General features: G+C 37.2%; 1 protein-coding gene across 5 annotated transcripts in view; it reads left to right on the top strand.

The window, feature by feature from the left end:
- Pcdh19 (protocadherin 19) overlaps positions 1-18587 on the top strand; it is a 108881-nt gene that overhangs the window by 52442 nt on the left and 37852 nt on the right. For 2 of the 5 annotated variants that reach the window (XM_028875000.2, XM_028875001.2), the window contains 2 exons: positions 4365-4423; positions 12366-12538. In XM_028875000.2, the coding sequence (XP_028730833.1) occupies positions 4365-4423; positions 12366-12538 (232 nt within the window). The remainder of the gene's footprint in view (positions 1-4364; positions 4424-12365; positions 12539-18587) is intronic. The other 3 variants (XM_028875002.2, XM_028874999.2, XM_028875004.2) reach the window with 2 other exon arrangements.

Here is an 18587-nt window from a genome sequence, read left to right as displayed (position 1 = left end):
TATGAGCTACCCAAAATAGTGTTTTGGGGTCATTGAGGGTAGAGTTTAATCCTGCATATCATGGTATTTTATGTTTAGATGGGTACTCCCAAATAACCAAGACAAGGTAAATTCATACTTTTTATACTATACAGAGGGAATTTGGTGATACATTTCAGAAACAAGTAGGAAAAGTTAATTTAGTAACGTAGTTTCAGTTCTTAAGGGGGAAAATCCCTAGCCTTTGGATATCTCAGCTATCCAGAAATATTCGTTCTTTAATAGCTGTAGAAAAACCAAGGTTTTACTAACTCAAGGCCAAGAAGTCTGCTCTCATTGAATTTCTAAAGGAAAAAGGCTTCTAGTTAGAGAAAGAATTTTTGAGTGTTTTGGGTGATTTTAAAAGTGACATATTTCCCATCAAGACTAGAAATTAAAGTTTGCTTTTGACCCGTTTTTAATGTCAAAATTACATTTTCAGAAACAAATGTTGTTCTTGTCTCTTTGCTGTGTTTCTGTGTTAACCTGGCTGTCTCATTAGAGATGGGGACATTTCCTAGTGAAATTAATGTGACATTTAGAGAAAAATCTCTCTCTCAAGTGTTTCATGTTATTTGCCATTTAGAATACTTAGAGATGGGACTGGAATAATGTCAAGCAAATTTTGATTAAATAAGGCTAACCAGGAGCTAATATATTCACACACAAAAGTAAAACTCTCATTATTTCTTGAAAAGTCTGTTTCTTCTGTGGTTCTTTGTCCTACACTGAGATCACCTTGGCTGATAAACTTACAGAAATGCTATCATATGATCAACTGGTAGGACAATATGATGACTGGCTTATGTGAACAAACATGGGACATTTGGCCAAAGGCTGAAGCTAGTTCTTTGTTTATGACATTTGGACTTCACCTTGGAGGTGCATTCGATTTATTAGGGAAACTTTAAAACTAGTATGAATTCCATGCCAATTATTTCAGCATCTTTCATAGATGGTACTTTTTTTAAAAAGCTCCTGAGATGATTCTGATATGCACTTAGAGCCGAGAAACACTCATTTAAGATGTGCAAGTTGTTCTAGTTCATTAAGACAAGATGGTTTCTTTCTCAGGGTGCTCTAAGTATCACTCTTCACTCCACTAGAAAAGGAAAAATTGATTCTTTTAGTGCACAAGAATTGGATTTGAGTACACACCTGGACCCAGTATGAGACAGAACGTCTTTTGTACATATATGTGCACGTGTGGTAGGTTTGCATGTGTGTATAGGTTTGAGGTTAATGTCAGGTATCTTCTTTACTCTTTACCTTATACATTGAGGCGTGTTCCTTACTGTACTTGGAACTCAGGGTTTCAGCTAGTTAGCTTGATCTGGGTATTCTCTATTTCTACCTTCCAAAGGGTTACAGGTAGGCTGCCAGGCCCATTTGGCTTTTATGTGGTCCCAGGGCATGCAGAGTCTAGTCTTCATGCTTGTACAATAAATGATTTACCTGCTAAGACATCTCCTCAGTCTGAGCTAGAATTTTCGATGCTAATAAATATAGATCCATAATAAAATAGGCCTTCATGGCCAGTTAACTCAGTTGTTCTGAATGTAGTACTGAAGCCAGTAGTGGATGCTGTTCTCATGTGAATGATTCTGTTGCGTAAATTGTTCCTGTAATTGCAACCAAGCTACTTCTTTAGGTACTGAAATTGATTGTAAAGGCAAAAGACAACGGATGAGGTGGAATAGCTCCATTTATTCTGAGAAAGTTGTTTTGAGAATCTGTTTTACTAGGACGCAACATGGTCCATCTGCTGCTTCAGATAATGGAACATTCACATTTGGAGTTCAGGATTCTCAAGACTGGGAAGTTTACTCATTAAGTTTAAAAAAGAGGAAAGGTAGAGGAAGGTGATAAAGTTCAGTGATATTTTTCTGCCTTGAATGTCATATCATACCTGTTGCATCTCTCAATGGTTAGCCAATTTGTGAACCTTGATGAGTGTGGAGAATTCTTAAGATGATTATAACCAGGACTTCTAGAGTTTTCTCTACTACTAACTCATTGATGGTGAGTGGAATACCTCATGGTGAGATAGATATTCCCTTAGGAGTGAAAAATAGTACAGTCATCAGAGCTAACATTTGCATGGTTATTCCTCTCTGCTCAAACATGTGGTTTCTGTATGGTGCATGGAGGTCAGGTCATCACAATGCACAGAGATTTGATGCCTTCACCTGTGCACACATGTAAAATATTCTGCTGGAAAATATGTTTCTTTTCACAGGATATTAGCTTGCAATATTGCTCCTGAGTTTTCTGCAAGGCCAACCAATACCTTCTACTATCTTTTCTTTTTTTTCCATGTGCTTTTGTGTATCTATGTATTTTTTTCTGCCACTTTACTTGTAAAGATCTAGTAAGTTTGGACAGGAACTTGTTTCTTTACCAGAATGAAATAAATTTCTAGTTCTACTTGTGATGTTGAGCTCCACAGAAAGCAGTGTCTGTGTGGAATCTCATTGTGAGCCTTGATAAATGCTGTTGAGTTTATCTTTTGAACTCATGTTTCTGTGGTTTGTACTTCACATAGGAGGAAACTGAAGCACAGACAAATTAAGTAATTTAACATAGATTGTACCATGAAACCAAGAAGTAAATCACTGAATGCTCAGTCCATTCCCTATTTTGGCAGGGTAGCATGATTTTTAGGAGGTGATAACTTCTTGTTAAATTGAGTATTGCAATCAATATAATAAAACAACCCACATGTAACACCATTTTTTCCCATTGTATTGGTAAAATGAATCAAATCAGATGTTTCTTAGTTAAGTGACTTCTGAATAACTTATTACAGCAAATACTAAGGTCATGTTTCCAACACAGTCTTCTCCACTAATTACTTTTGTCACAATCTCAGCATTCACTTACTAATCAATGAATTAGAAATGGACTGACCATTTTTATTTTTATTCGTTCAAACTATTTCTTCCAATATCATCAGAAGTTACTTGTGTTTACACTAAAGGGTATCTAAACATTTAGACAGAAACAGTGTAAAGAGATAGTATGCAGTCTGTCTTCAAGTGAGGGCCATGTAGGGAACATGGCCATGTGTGAGTAACTATTGGACACCGGTAGGGTTTTGTTTCTTTCCCAGTTCTCTCTCCTTTGATCCTCCCAATTGTTTAGTGCCAGCTTCCTACCTACTCTGTAGATATCTAGGGCCCTTACTTACTTACCCTGACAGTTGGCTGGTTAGTGTCCATGTGGTGTACCTGCCTCATTTTCTCCTCTATCAAACTGTGAATCTTTGAATGTAAGTACTGCATCTAACAGTCTAGTGCAGTAAGTGTCTGACAGGTAGTCATCCGAAAAGAATCTGCTATTTTGTTCTCTAGACAGCTATTGTATTTCCATTTCCAGGTGCTTTCAGTTGAAGGGATTGCAGAAGGCCTCGAAAGAATGGTGGGAATTGTTGAATGGCAGGATGAGGGAAGAGATGTGTTTGGGCATTTGGAGTTCATACAAAGGTTCAACAAGAGCTGTGCTTTTAACATTGGGTATAAGATCAAGTTTTCTAGGACACTGACTTTAGTATAGATGTTTCCTTGGTTTCTACCCATTCTAAGGTTGCCCCCCTTCAATCTGTCCAGACTCCCGGTGCTCAAAAGCTGTTTTCCCATCTCTTTCATCTTTCAGGTACCTTGCACTTGCTTTTGTAAAACCCTTGCTCCAACCAGCTACTGTAACCAGATTACACAGTAGAGTTTTAATGATAGGAACTGAGACAGGGCTTTGCTTGCAAACTTCATGTTTCACATGAAAGACTTTGGTACCCCCTGTGGACTGACCTTTACCCTGTTTTGGGCATAGTACTTGTTTGCCTTTGTATCTGTGATAAAATGAAATCCATCCTGTGTAACTGATGCTGAGCAAATGTCTTAAAACAAAGGGAAGTGCAGCATTTAAATCCACAGTAGGGGATTACCTTGCCGCATTTCCATATCTTTGGAATAAATATTTTAACATGTTAATTATCTACTTCTAATAAAAATACCTTTGAACTTATAGTCAATTTGATGGGCATAAAATGGTCTCCACTGGGGAATGGGAAGCAATTAGTTTCTGTAACGATTGTGAGTCATACTGTCTCTTGTCTCTAAGTGGTTACATGGTCAGTAGCCAGCCATATTCTAGAGAATGTTTGTACCAAGTCCACCCTGGCTTACAGAAGTAAGATGCTGCTTTTGGAGGGCCCTTGGGGGCCCCAAAGAAGACATTCATCAAACTGTTGTCCCATTACTGCTTTGCACAGTAAAACAGTCCTTTGAAGTAGAACATTTGGACTCTTATTATGAATCATCTTTTAATCTTTTTCTTTCTCATTGCAGACTGAAAACTATTCCTTTGACTCTAACTACGTGAATAGCCGTGCCCATTTAATCAAAAGGTATGTTGGTTTGCTTTTGCATTTCTACTGCTTAGCTTGATTTAATATAAAAACCCCAAAACATTAATTTTTAAGAACTCTACTCCTTTGGATGTTATGATGAATGCCTAGGTGCTTATGCTCGGAAGAATTTAGAGAAAATATAGAATGTAAGGATCACTGTTAATTCCCTCACACAAAGAGCATCACTGTTGGTATTTCATCATATTTATTTCCATCAAAACATATGCAAAATTAAAAATGAAATTGGGATAACATAAAATATTTATTGGTGATTTTGGAATCAATGTTAGAAAGATCAGAAAAATTAGAAAACTTTCAAAATCATACTGATATCCAAATTTTTGTTGCTACTCAGTTAAATAATAGGAGGCTTCAACTTTTGTTCTCTTGTGGAGCTTGTAGTATGTTCTAAGATTGTTATTATTTTGACAGTTTTGAAAATTTAAAGATATTTAAATGACACATGAAACATCTTTTATAATATTTTCTAGATGAAAGAGGAAAAGAAAAATTTCCAACTTTATACTTGTCAAGGTATTATGAAATGTTTTGGTTGAAATCTGAAATTGGTATGATTGATTGGTTATAACTTAGCTATATTTTGAGTACAAAGCAGAGGTGAATATTGACAAGATTCCACCTGGTATGGTGGGTCCTAAATTCTTACAATAGGGAGGAAGATGAGATTAGGAAACCCTCTATTGAGGTAGAACTAAGCAAAGGAGAGAACTTGGTGTGCAAAAGTAACCCAGAAGTTGACCATTCAGATGATGCCTCTATTGCTGTTTCATGTAAATAGCCTCTTGAATGGTCCAGTAGTTATTCTGCAGTTAAAATTGAACACTGAGTTTTTTTTGTTAAAATAATAGCAATAAAGCAGAGGAACAAACAGGGTATAATAGAACTGCAGTGGGAAAGATCTGAAAATTCTACTATTTTGCTGGCTGTAATCCCATAAATTTATATCGCTGTAAGAGTGGGATTCAAAGCAAAAAACAAAATCCTTGCTTTTTGTACAAGAAACTTGAATTCACATCTGATTTAATTTATGATGCTGCAGTAACCCCCCCAAACTATGGTAGATTTATCTATATTGGCTTGGGATAGCTTGTGACCTTAAGTGATGATCATTAGTCATCTTAAAATGGCTATCCTTGTATTACCAATCATAGTATAATTCAGAAAATTTTGGAGTTGTTTGGAAGAATCCTCTGGACAAAAGGTAAGGAAATGAAAATTAGCTAAGAAATTTATTTTAGGAAGAAAGAAAAAGCCTCTTTGTATGTACTGATTAGAGGGGCTTTGCAGGAAAAATACTGCTTTGTTTTCTGCTTCAGGACTGTTATTTTCAAAGCTTCTTTTTGAACTGGTAAAAACAGTGGCTTGCTTGATCCTTACAGGTCTCTGGAGCTAGCTCATTCTGGGTACCTGAAAATTCTCTGACTAGGTTAAACTGATAGCATGAGACTGATTTTCATAGCCTAGTAGAAGGCTAAGACTCCTGGGGACCTGCACATCTTAGATCAGCTCCAAATATCCAACTTACAAGGCAGACTTATGAGATAAAGACTTATGTTAAAGGATTTAGCTTTGGGGATACATGTATTTCCACGACAGCTTTGAGACTCACTAGAAACCTTTGATTTTGATTAATTATTTTACTTTTTTTTTATACATACATGCGCACAAAAGCTACATTCTTGACTGAGTGAGCTCTTGGAGGAAATATCTCCAGATGTGGCCCAAAATCAAAGATAGTAGTTTATTTATCAGGGACCACCTGATTAAGAGGAAACATCTGAAAGCTTGGGAACACACACACTTTCATCAGTTTCTTTTTATAGAACTGTGACGGTTTTGGGAACCCATGAAGGTCTTAGAATATATGGGGCAAGTTGCATTTAGACAAATAAAAATACCTAAAAAGATACAGGATATTTTGTGTGCTATCCTTTTCATGAGAATAACCATTACAAGTGTAAAATGGTAGGAAATGACAGTGGTGACTAATATTAACACTGATCCCAAGGGATCAAGCCGTGGGAAGTGAGCATCCAAGATGTTTAAGAGATGTTTATGTTTTCCTGAAGACCCATGTTTGAAAAAAAGCTCCTGGACAGGAAATTCTGATCTTGTCATAAATCCAAATTTTATTAACAAACCTCTGAATTTTAAAAATGTCTGGCAAAGTTCAGCCTAACTCTTAGAATTTGTTTCCTATACATTTTTTCTCATCTTACATTCAATTTCTAGCTATCTAAGGACATTTCTTGGAATGTTGTTTTGGGATTTATTGGCCAGACTCTTTTTTTTTTTAATATTTTTTCATTTTTCTTTATTAAGAATTTTTTATTCATTTGACATACCAGCCACAGATACTCCTCTCTTCCTTCCTTCTGCTCCCCTCAAACCTTCCCTCTTTGTGGGAGAACTGCCCTCACTTTACCCTGGGTACTCTTGATGAGAGAGAGATAAGAAATTATCAGTAGAATGATAGGCCTAGCCAACAAGAAGAAAGACAGAAATACAGAATAGTTTTGGGAGGACCTGGGTCAATACCCATTGGCCCAGAACTTTATTCAAAAAATATTTTTATAACAATGCCAAGGGACAAGGCAAAGGACCTCTCCCTTGCTAGATTCAGCCAAGTGCAGACCCTTCCAAACACCTGGTAACTGTGCTCATGGTCAAATCATCCCCTTATGCAACCCTGCTAGGTAAAGCAAGCTCAGATTCTCTGATCTTGAGTAACTTGTGCCTCCACCCCCCCAACCCATCCCCCATTCCCTCCTCCAAAAAGGTAAGGCCTCCCATGGGGAGTACTCCATGGTGTATATGTACTACATTTTAAAAAGAAAATCTGAGCCAGGCGGTGGTGGCGCATGCCTTTAATCCCAGCACTTGGGAGGCAGAGGCAGGCAGATCTCTGTGAGTTCAAGGCCAGCCTGGGCTACCAAGTGAGTTCCAGGAAAGGTGCAAAGCTACACAGAGAAACCCTGTCTCGAAAAACCAAAAAAAAAAAAAGAAAAGAAAAAGAAAATCTGTTCTTTGTTCTTTGGTTGAGGGGAATCTAGGTTGTTTCCAGGTTCTGGCTGGAAACCAACATTATGAATAATGCTGCTATGAACATTGCTAAGATCAAAACCACTGATGACAGCTTATGCTGGAAAGGATGTAGAGCAAGGGGAACACTCCTCCACTGTTGGTGGGAGTGAAAACTTGTACAGCTACTTTGGAAATCAGTATGGCAGTTTCTCAGAAAATTGGGAATCTACCTCAAGACACAATGATATAACTCTTGGGCATATACCCAAGGAATGCTCAATCATACCACAAGGGCACTTGCTCAACTATGTTTATAGCAGCATTATTCATAATAGCCAGAATCTTACACACACTTTTATTCTTTCACATCTGTCTACATTTGATAGTTGAGCACTGGCCATCCCTGGTCCTTTTTTATAGCAGTCAGGATTTCTACATGAAATAATAAAAGGATGGGACAAGATGCATTTCATTTTTTTCTGGTATAAGAACAAGGAGTTAAAAATACTACTGAAGAGACTCATTAAGAGAAACTGTCCCGGCCGGGCGGTGGTGGCGCACGCCTTTAATCCCAGCACTCGGGAGGCAGAGCCAGGTGGATCTCTGTGAGTTCGAGGCCAGCTTGGGCTACCAAGTGAGTTCCAGGAAAGGCACAAAGCTACGCAGAGAAACCCTGTCTCGAAAAAAAAAAAAAAAAAAAAAAAAAAAAAAAAAAAAAAGAGAAACTGTCCCAGAGTTCTGTAGCATCTGGTATGGTGCCATGTATATAGTAAATATTTGGTACATGTTTTTCAGATAAATAAGAGAAAGGAGTGGAAGGAAACATCATCATTTTACCATTAAAATAAAACAGCAGTAAGCTTTCTTTTAAAACAGCAATTTCTAAACAATTCTGTGCATTGGTAAAAGCTGTCTTTAACTCCATCCTTAGAGAAGCTTCAATTTTAACAGGTTACAAGGTGATGGCAAAGATGGTCCAGAAAACACTATAGATTACACTTTTTAAAAGCCAGTTACAATACTCTTTTGACTTTCTCTTCTCCATTGCAAATGGCATTCTCTATGTATGTGGGATCACCTATTGGAGATATGACCAGTATCCTCTGAGGTTCTTCTATCCTTTGCAAAAGTAATATTTTAAAGGGCACACACAGGTTAGTATTAGTGTAATGTTCTTTCATCAAGCATGTAGACTAACTCTTATGTAAAGAACCCTATTCTAGGTGTTTTAAACTGAACTTTTTCCTCTGCTGGGCACCAGAGCAGTAATAGAAACATTTGCATTTACAATACCATTGGAAACAGGTGCCCCTAATTTATTGTCCCACAAAAGTTGTTTTACAAGTCTCTCATCTCCCAAGAGGTACACAGGTAATAAAGCAAGTGAAATCAGCATTTTTTATGTCTGGCATAAATTGTTATTTGTTTTGGGTGAGTAGCCATTTACCAGGCTGTTTTACTGTTTGTAGCATCTTGCTCACTGGTTCTTAAACTGCCTTACACAAATCCATTCATTAAGCCACTAAATGTCCTTACAAGATCACAGTAAGCGGCACTTAGTTTGTCAGATGGGCAAACTGATCTTTAAATGAGTTAACTATCCTGAGGTTTGAGAGGGTAGTGGCTCTACCTTTGATTTTTCTTCTCTTGCTCACCCCAGCAGTTCCTTAGATCCTAGTAGCTAATCATTCACAGTTTTAATTTTTTATGTTATTTTTTAAAACCTGAAACAAACAAACGAACAAACAAACAAACCCAGAAGTCCCAAGGTAGATTTCAGCATTCTGATGCATATAAAATAGATGACCAAATTTTTAAAAGGCAGATATAAAACCAATTAGGAGAAGTGAGATAGAGATCACCAGCTTCCAGGGAGATGAGATAACTTGGTGCAATTAAACGTTATGCTTAGCTTGAAGATTTTGAGAAGCCAAGACAAAATGAAAAGTGCATCAGGTCATATAGTTTTATCATTCAATAAAGCAAGGACGCATATTTGACAGGAAAGACATTTTTCTGTCCCTGGATTTTAGAAGAAATAGAATAATGGACAATGGCTGACAGTAGTTTACAGAAGATAGGAACATTCTTTAAATAAATATAAAATTCTTATACCAATCTCATAAAATACCATAGCCATACATACTATTTAACTGTGATGTGAATGAGGCATTATAATACAGAATAATGATCATATTAAATAATGATAATTTCATTGAATACCTATTTCTATCTGGCTCTGCATGCAAAGTATCTCACTGAGTCCTCAGAATGGTCCTGTGAGGGAGACTTCATCAAGTGCATTTGTCAAGGCAAGGAAATTGAGGATTAGATATGGAGCCCAGAGCCACATAAACAAAGTGGTAGATTGCTGGTTATCACTTGCTTTAATGACTCCAAGTTCAGTGTTTTCTCTTGCACACTATGTTATAAGAATACTGGTGAAAAAATGTAGAACAGTTGTTTTATCTGAGGGTGATTTGGCAGTGTCACCATGGAGAAAATTTTCATTATTAAACTTGATGGGGGTCATCACTAGCATCTAATGGGCAAAGGTCATTAGGTCCATTAAACATCTCACAATGCACAGGATGTACACAACAAAGAATTGTGTGACCTAAAAACTCAATAGTGCCAAGATTAAGAAGCCCTATTCTAAGGGATGGCCAATTACATTTGTCTTTAGACTATTTCATTCACCATCATATATCTCAAGCAAATTTTGGCACTGCTGAAATGCATTCAATTTAGACTTGAGTTCTTTGGCTTAACTCGGCAGTTTTTGTGCTGAGAATTTAAAGAACTTTTCCTTATGTTTCAGAACCAGATAATATAGGTTAAAAAGCTAATATTTGTTATAAAAATGGAATGGCCTGTGATATCATCCAGGCAGGTCATTTTTTTCTCTCTTGAGGTATATGAGTGCTTGTAGGCAGGCCCAATTTTTATTTCTAAAATATAAACTTTGAATCTACTTAAACTTTGGATTAGTATATACAGGAAGACATAGAGTCTGTGCCATGAAGCTTGAAATGGTGAACCACTTCTAAATCATGAGTTTCCAATTGATCTTTTTCTCCATGAAAGAACTGTAGGATTTTCTTAAATAGACCTGTGTTCTGATAGGTTATTTGGACCGAGTTACCTCTGTGACATAATTTGGCAGAGCTGAATGAACTGGGCTGTTGAGTTATTGGATCTTAGTGACTTTGATGCTAAGATGTATTTTCTGAAATAACTAATAGGACAGTGCTTTGCATAATCAAACTGCATTTTGTTAAAATGCTGGCTTTCCAGTTACTACCCTCTTGATCTTTCACTTTTTATTATGTCAGCAATCATTCAACATCCAGGTTGGTCATGTGTTAATTTTCTGTGTGCTTCCTTTAGGACAAATGTGCAGAGTGACAGTGTATCCTTGTGTCCATGGCATAGCTTTTTACCATATGTAGTGAATGTTCTTATGTCTCTGAGAGGGAGGTCTGTGAATGTTTAAAGTTTAAGACGTTGATAAATGTAGTTGTAGAATCTTCAGGAATTCTGTGCTCTGTTACCAATAAGCTAGAAGGCCAGAGCATAAGATGGTATAATTTGAAAGCCTGAGCATTAGAGACCCAGTTGTAGAGATTCTAGTTTGAGCCTAAAAACCTGAAAATGAGGAGCACTGAATATGGGAGAATATTGATGTCTCAGTTCAAGCAGAAAGGATATTCAACCTTTTGCTTATTGTTCTTTTCAGGTCTTCTTCAATGGATTGGATGAGTCCCACCAACACTGGTGAAAGATACATGCTTTACTCAGTTCTTCAATCTAAATGCTAATCTCTTCAGCTAACCCGCTCAAAGACACATTCCAAAATAAGGCTTAAGTAGCCACCTGGATCACCCTTGGTCCAGTCAAATAGATGCATAAAATTACCCCAAACACGTTCCATGCACCAACAGTTTCCTCAGCTACTGCCAGTCTTCCTTTTCTTTGAATTGGTCACTCTGCCATTTTTACTCAAATCTGACAAGTGAGCCATGTGGTATGGCAGTTTAGGTTTGTAATCCCAGGGCTCAGGAGGAAACTGTTATCCTTATCATAAGTTCAAAGGCCAGTGTGGGCTATGTATCAAGTTCCAGGTCAGCCTGGGGCACAGAATGAGACCCTGTCTTAAAAACAAAACAAGCAATCAAACAACCAGGAAACTGACCTGGTTTTTCCAACTCTGATCATCCTTTTAATTTTAATTACACTACCTCAATTTCTGCCATTCTTGCTTTTTATAGTTGATGATTAGTAGATCTCTCTAGAGAAGCAATTTACATACTAGTTAAGATTTTAAGCACTGAAACTCGAAAAGCTGGGATTGATCTTAGATGTACTACACTTTTATTCCAGTAGTGTGACCTTGGGCGAGTTATTTAACTTCTGTGTATCTCTGTTATGTCATCTACAAATAATAATATTATTAGCACCTTTTTCTTATACAGCCTGAGTGGCATAAAAAAGTTAATGTTGATCTCTTAAAACAGTAACTCATGAACAGTAATTTCTCAGAAAACATTGGCTATTTCTATTTGACTGTAACTGTATCGGAATAGAAAAACTGCAACGGTGATATTCTTTAGAAGTGGTTTGAGATTTCTATCTTCTTCTACCTCGCCTGTAGTGAAGCACTAAAAAGAAGCAAATGAAAGTATTAGCTGGATCAGCATCCAATATTGAGAACTTCTCTGTATTGTTATGTTCCATTATCTTCAAACAGAAATGTCTTTTCTCCATATTTTTACCCTTTTGGACAATCTAGCCACTGCTGGCCTCCTTACAGAGCTGACATCATCCTGGCTTGGAAAGATTTTAAAAATCAGATCTATCACAGTTGTAAATTAACGTACTTTCTTCAACCCAGCAGCTCCACCTTCAAGGACCTCGAGGGCAACAGCCTGAAGGATAGTGGACATGAGGAGAGTGACCAGACTGACAGTGAGCATGATGTCCAGAGGAGCCTGTACTGTGATACTGCTGTGAACGACGTGCTGAACACCAGCGTGACCTCCATGGGATCTCAGATGCCTGACCATGGTAAGGGATGGACAATGTTAAATCAAAACTATATGTTCCAAAGAACCCAGAATCTTTCTAGACATATTGTACTACTTTACTGCAGTGCATGTTATGAAGGTATTCACTTAGCTCACATGTTAGGAGCATCTAGAGAGTTTTGAGGCATTATAACATCTATCAGGATAAATCTACCTCCTTATGTAATGTTGGGGCATGGGCATTTTATAAGGTGATTAAGGTGACTGGATTCACATTCTTTTTTTTAAAAAAATAATAACTGTATTGAGCACATAGGAAGTAAGCAGATGCTTTCTCATCAGGAATAAATGGCTTTTATGCTACAGTCCATGGATTCAGCTAATCAATTAAATTGCATAGAACACAGCTCTAATGAGACCAGAGGGGTGGGATTTATTTCTCTACTAGTCTGGCAAACTTTCCCCAGAGACCCTGTTCTCTTCCCACAGATTTTGTAGTCTTTCCTGAGGATAGAAATTGCTAGACTTTCCACTTCACCTACAGGACTGCTATTCCAAGGCCATGGAGCATGGAGCTACTGCAGAAGTCCATGTCACTGGATATAGGGGAGACAGGCTAAGAGAATGTGACTGAGTCAGTACAAAGCCTTCTGGTATTGTGAAATGAATGAGTTACAAAGCACATGTCAGGACCCCACATCATCATGTATGCAGAGAATCTATTTGTATGAACCCAGACACAAGTGCTTTTAGGAAGAGGTGCTCTTTAAAACTGTGATAGGCAGAAACCAGAGTATGAAAACACTAGCAGAGTTCAGCGAAGGCAGATTGTTCATATGGACTTGGGCACAAATGTCATTTTCAATATTTTACTGATGTAAACATAGTATGCAAACAGCCTGTCTTTCCCAATTAAGAAGTATGAATTCAATTTGGTGTTTAGGCTCAGTGAAGCTTCAGAATGCTTGGCTATGTCTTGAGAAAAGCTAGTCTCATGCTCAGCTGGAAGCCCCACTGCTAAAAGTCTTAAAACAAAATATGGTGATTACGTGCTGGTCTTCAGCTGTCTCATTTCACTGTAAACATCATTAAACGCTTTTGTTTTGGTTTTCTAAATGAATCCAAAAAATGCATGATTCACAAAACAAAATGTTTTTCATGGAAAAAAATTAGCCACTGTAGATTCTATTAAATTGTCGGATCCATTCTCTCCTCAGGAGACTCAAGTGTCAAAGTCTATAATATAGAGAGGTCACTACCAATTGTACCCTGCTCCTTTCCTTAATTGGAGAGTGGTGACATCTGCAGAGATAATATACTTTCTGGGAAACCTTACTATATGACTGAGGATGAAAAATTAAACATTTATATAGCTGAAACAGAGGCAATTTAATTCTCAGAGGATGCAGACAGATATGTATCATTTCTTACTCATGTGTATCTCAAAGAAATGCGTTCTTCATTTAGATCAGAAAGGTTTTCTGTTAGAGGCTCTCTAAAATGAAATGACTCCAGGAAAGAAAATAGTTGTAATTGATTCTCACTTTATGCCTGGCTAGAACAACATCTGTTTTAATTTTTTGTCACATTTCTTGAGGAAAACAATATCAGTGTGTTGCAACTAGATGTTCCGAGTGTTTCTTATAAATGGGTTGCATTATGTACTGTGTAGATTGAATAACATCAAGAATATTAGAAAACAAATATGTAACAATATCCAAAGACTCTCTTACATAAAAAAATGATGATTTCACACACACTCATGCATGTAGACACATTTTTTCTTAGTATATACCATTCTGACAATAACCTTTACATTTTTTATTATTTTATTTACATGCTTTTATTTTCATTTTTTTTATTGTTCCAGTGATGGCTACACTTTGAGTCAATCCTTGACCTGGTCCTTTCTAGTTTGAGTGACAAAAGGAATTGAACTCTTGTTTACATCTCAGTCTTTACGTGTGATGCCCCACAACTTCTGATGATTCTGTTAATGATATGTGACTGTGTATTCCAAATCAACTCCAGGCTTGCCACAGGAACTGTGTCACCAGCTAACCTGGGTTGATTATATGACTCCAAAAAATAACAGCTATTCCAACCACTTAACATTTTATAGCATTTGTTGTCTCAAGCGTGCATTCATGTAAATGCATCCTATTTTATCCTCAGGTTCAGTAGTTGAAAGACACTCACTGGGTGAATTCACTACACATTCCTGATCTTGAACTCCTCAGGCAAAATTCTGAATCTTTTGGTTTGTGAGAACCAGTGTAACATCACACCAAATGCAACCCATAAAGGTTACCTTACACCACTGTATTGACAAGTTTGGTTCACCTTGGATGTAATAACTGTGGGTCTTCCTTATGACATTTCTACTTTTAACATTAGTATTGCCCCCTTTTCTGTACATGTGGGGACATGTGTTTGATGGGAAATCCCAGGAATATCAAACAAAATGATTTTATGCACCCATTATTTTCTCCTTGAGCAGGCAGGAATGGCTTTTTATATGATCCCATATTGTATTGTCAGTTTTTTAAAATGTACAAATTATATTTGGTCCACTCTTTTTGAGAGACACCTAGGCTTCATTGTACTGCCCCAGGTTTCTCCAGTATTTTTATAACTTTGCTACAGCATAAGAATGCTCAGTGTGAATGACAAGGTGATTTTTGTCTTGAGTAAAGGCCCAAATGTCTTAGTTTTCAGTAGCTTTTCTATGAAACTCTTCCTAGGCGTAGGAACCCCAGACCCACTATGTTCAGTGGAGGAAGGAGACTAAAGGACTTTCAAATTCAAAGGTCAAAACCCTAGTCACTGGAAAGTTTGGATTGCGTTTTGATTATTTCACACAAACATATTTGTGAGCTGGGTCAGAATGGCAACAAAGGAATGATAAGAGCCTCTGCTTTCTACATTATGTTCAACCCTGGCATCTCTCTTAACAAGTTTGAAACCAGGTCAGGAGGTAGGTGAACTTGCTGAGCTTAATTACCTAGTTGCCACACAATTCCAGACTTCTTGGCCATCCATCATGCCCAAGAATTAATATGGCTTATCTAGGTTTGTCCCCAGTCCTGTGGATCTTGTGGCTTCCCAGAAAGGAAGATAATGGAACATTTTTAACATGTGCTTTCTCTTGACACACTGTGCTGTTTAGAATATTATCTCTCAATTGCTCCCAAAGTACCTTGAGAACAAGCAAGTGTTGTCACATGTGGCAGGCTTATCTTCTGACTTGGCTCCTGAGGTGATTTGATGCTGAGCTTGGGAGTCACAATCGCATCTCTTAACCAATGCTTTCCCCATCTGATTTTATTCAGTAAATTTACAACCTTCGTGAGAAGATAAGAATATTGATTCCTTTAATGCCTGAAATTGACAAGTAGGGTGGGGAAAGATGGCAGTGTCTCATGGTTTTGCTGCATAATTGAGAGCATTGCCAGATTGAATCTCTCCTTAGCCAATGTTTCTTTGACATGAAGAGTGCTGGGATTAGTAGACCTCTTGCTTCCCTCTCCCCTTTTTTGCAAGGTCATGTGTGGTGATGTGGATATTGCATTGTGCTTAAATGTGTAATATGGACATGAAACTGAAGTTTATGGGGATCACAGCTTAGAATCACACTCTAGTTCCAATCCCAAGTAATTTGTTTCAAATCACACTCAATTTTATTTTATTCCTTGTGATTTTAATTATTGATTATAAATTCATCTACTGAAAAGATGACTGTAATTGCTCTAATATGCACCTAATTTGGAGTTCACTATAACACTGAGTTAGTTTCCCTCCCATGCTAATTGGTATCAAATAGAAGCAATGCATAGAAATTTACAGTGATGTTTATCTGTGTTTTATATCCAAACACACCCAAATGCAAGATAATCATTGCCTTATTTTGGAAAGTGTTACATTCTTCTGCATTTTACTTAACTTATTTACAAAATTTATCACTTAAATATCAAACGTGGATCAGAAGAACATTAGGTGCACCTAATGTTACTCCTGCTACAAAATCTTGATAAAAATGTCCCACATTATTCATTCCATGCACAGACTAGTGTCAACCACAGTATATTAAGGTGTTTGCGCCCTCAATACTCTATCACCAATGTAGAATTTCAGTTTCTTTAGCCGTTTAATGAAATTATAATTCAGTGACTGAACATCTTTCTTTATCTCTTTATCTATCCCCTGACTTACCTCTCACCTCACTAAATTTCCAAACACTCATTGCAATTAATCTCTTGGCAAAACAAGGAGTTCTCAATGGAGAATATTTTGTGACATTGCAAAGCAATGTGCTGCTGGGCTCCAGAAATTGTAGCATGGACCAAATGTTCATAGAGTAATTGAAAATTCCATTTTATCAGAATACCATTTGCTGTCAAAAAGTTTTATCTTTACTTCAACAAAGAGGTTGATTAGATCCCCTTGGACCTGAATTAGCATCTTTGAGGCTAGATATACTGTTTTGCAATTCATGTGGCTATTTCTTCCCCAGTTTTGTTCCTATAGAAACTTTTAGAATTATCATCTTCTTGCAAATGTACCCATTGAAATGTTTAATTACTTGGACATAGGATCATGTTTACAATGTTGTTACACATGTATCTTTCAGCTTCATTCATTCTGCCCCAGGTAGTATAGTCTTTTGATATTAAGAAGGAATAATACATACACAAAACACTTTAATACTTCATTCAAAATAAAAAAAAATCATGCTATATTTATTTATTTATTTATTATGTATTTTAATGTGTGTGAGGTAGAGATAGAGAGATAAATAGAGAGAAAGTGAGGAGAAAGTGTTCAAGCATGTAGTGTCAAACATGTTACATGTTCAGGTCAGAGGACAACTTGGGGAAGTTGGTTCTATTCTTCCACCATATGGTCCTGGGGATTGAACTCGATCCATTAGGCTTGGCTGTAAAAGTCTACACCTACTGACCTATCTTGCCATTTGTCACTCAACATTTTTGAGGTGTATGGCAATGTGTTAATTCTGCTGTTATTGACTACCAAAGTACCATATTTTTACTTTGCCTTATTTAGGGTCTGCTGAGATGACCTCAATAATAAAATTGTTAATATTGTTAGACCCTAAAGTTTAGGGTCTCGAGTGGGCACCCCAAGAACCCAGACTCCGATGCAGTTGATGCAACAGCAAGAGGTGTTTATTGTTGCGGCTGTACAGTCAGGTAAACTCAGCTCCAGAGAGCAAGAGTCATGCCGCCCTACAGTCACATAGGTATTTTTAAAGGAAAAACCCACAAAAGCCATAAGATTACAATTCCCATACAATTTCGTGATCACAGAGTGGGTACAGTCACGTCCACATGTACATTCTTCCTGAAACCTCAAGGGGGGGTATCAGGACGGGAGTGGAGTTTACACAAAGGTCACAGTGGACAGAAATCTTTTTACATTGTTACATTGTGGCAGGGGTGGTTGAATGATGGCTGTCAGGTTGCCCTTGGAACTAGTTTTCTTTTTAGGGCCTTATTCTCCTGGAGCTTGGGGGTGTAAGCCTGAAGGGTTAGGGTCTTTCAAATATTATGCCAACACAAAAGACTAAAAACTCTTATTTTATGAATATCAATTGTCAAAGATAACATTGAAGTTAGGAAAAGAGGTGAGAGGTGGAGCTTTTATTTATTTCAACTACATTTTTGTATTAGATAATCAGATCCCTACAAAAGCATTATTCATATTTTATTGACAATACAGTCATTGCAATAAAAAGTTGGTCTTAACTAGTGGAAACGTCCATGATGTTAGCACTTGTTCACTAACATTATTTTGGTATAAGCCTTTTGATCAGAAAATTTATTTTTACACATTTTCATCAGTTTTTCCATGCAAGGCTTTGGAATAAAACCAGCTGTTTATCTTCCTTCAGATAGGAAAATGAATTGCATGTGTGTGCACACGTGCGTTCACAAGTCTACACACACACACACACACACACACACACACACACACACAAACACACACACAAGTTTTTTAACATCTGGAGTTTTTAGTTGTTTCATATTTAAGGTCATTTGAAAATTTAATATTAATACAAGTTATGATAA

Source organism: Peromyscus leucopus, chromosome X (assembly GCF_004664715.2).
Source record: "Peromyscus leucopus breed LL Stock chromosome X, UCI_PerLeu_2.1, whole genome shotgun sequence".
Classification (NCBI taxonomy): Eukaryota; Metazoa; Chordata; class Mammalia; order Rodentia; family Cricetidae; genus Peromyscus; species Peromyscus leucopus.
The sequence above is the reverse complement of the archived record's forward strand: the minus strand, read 5'-3'. Positions and strand labels throughout refer to the sequence as shown.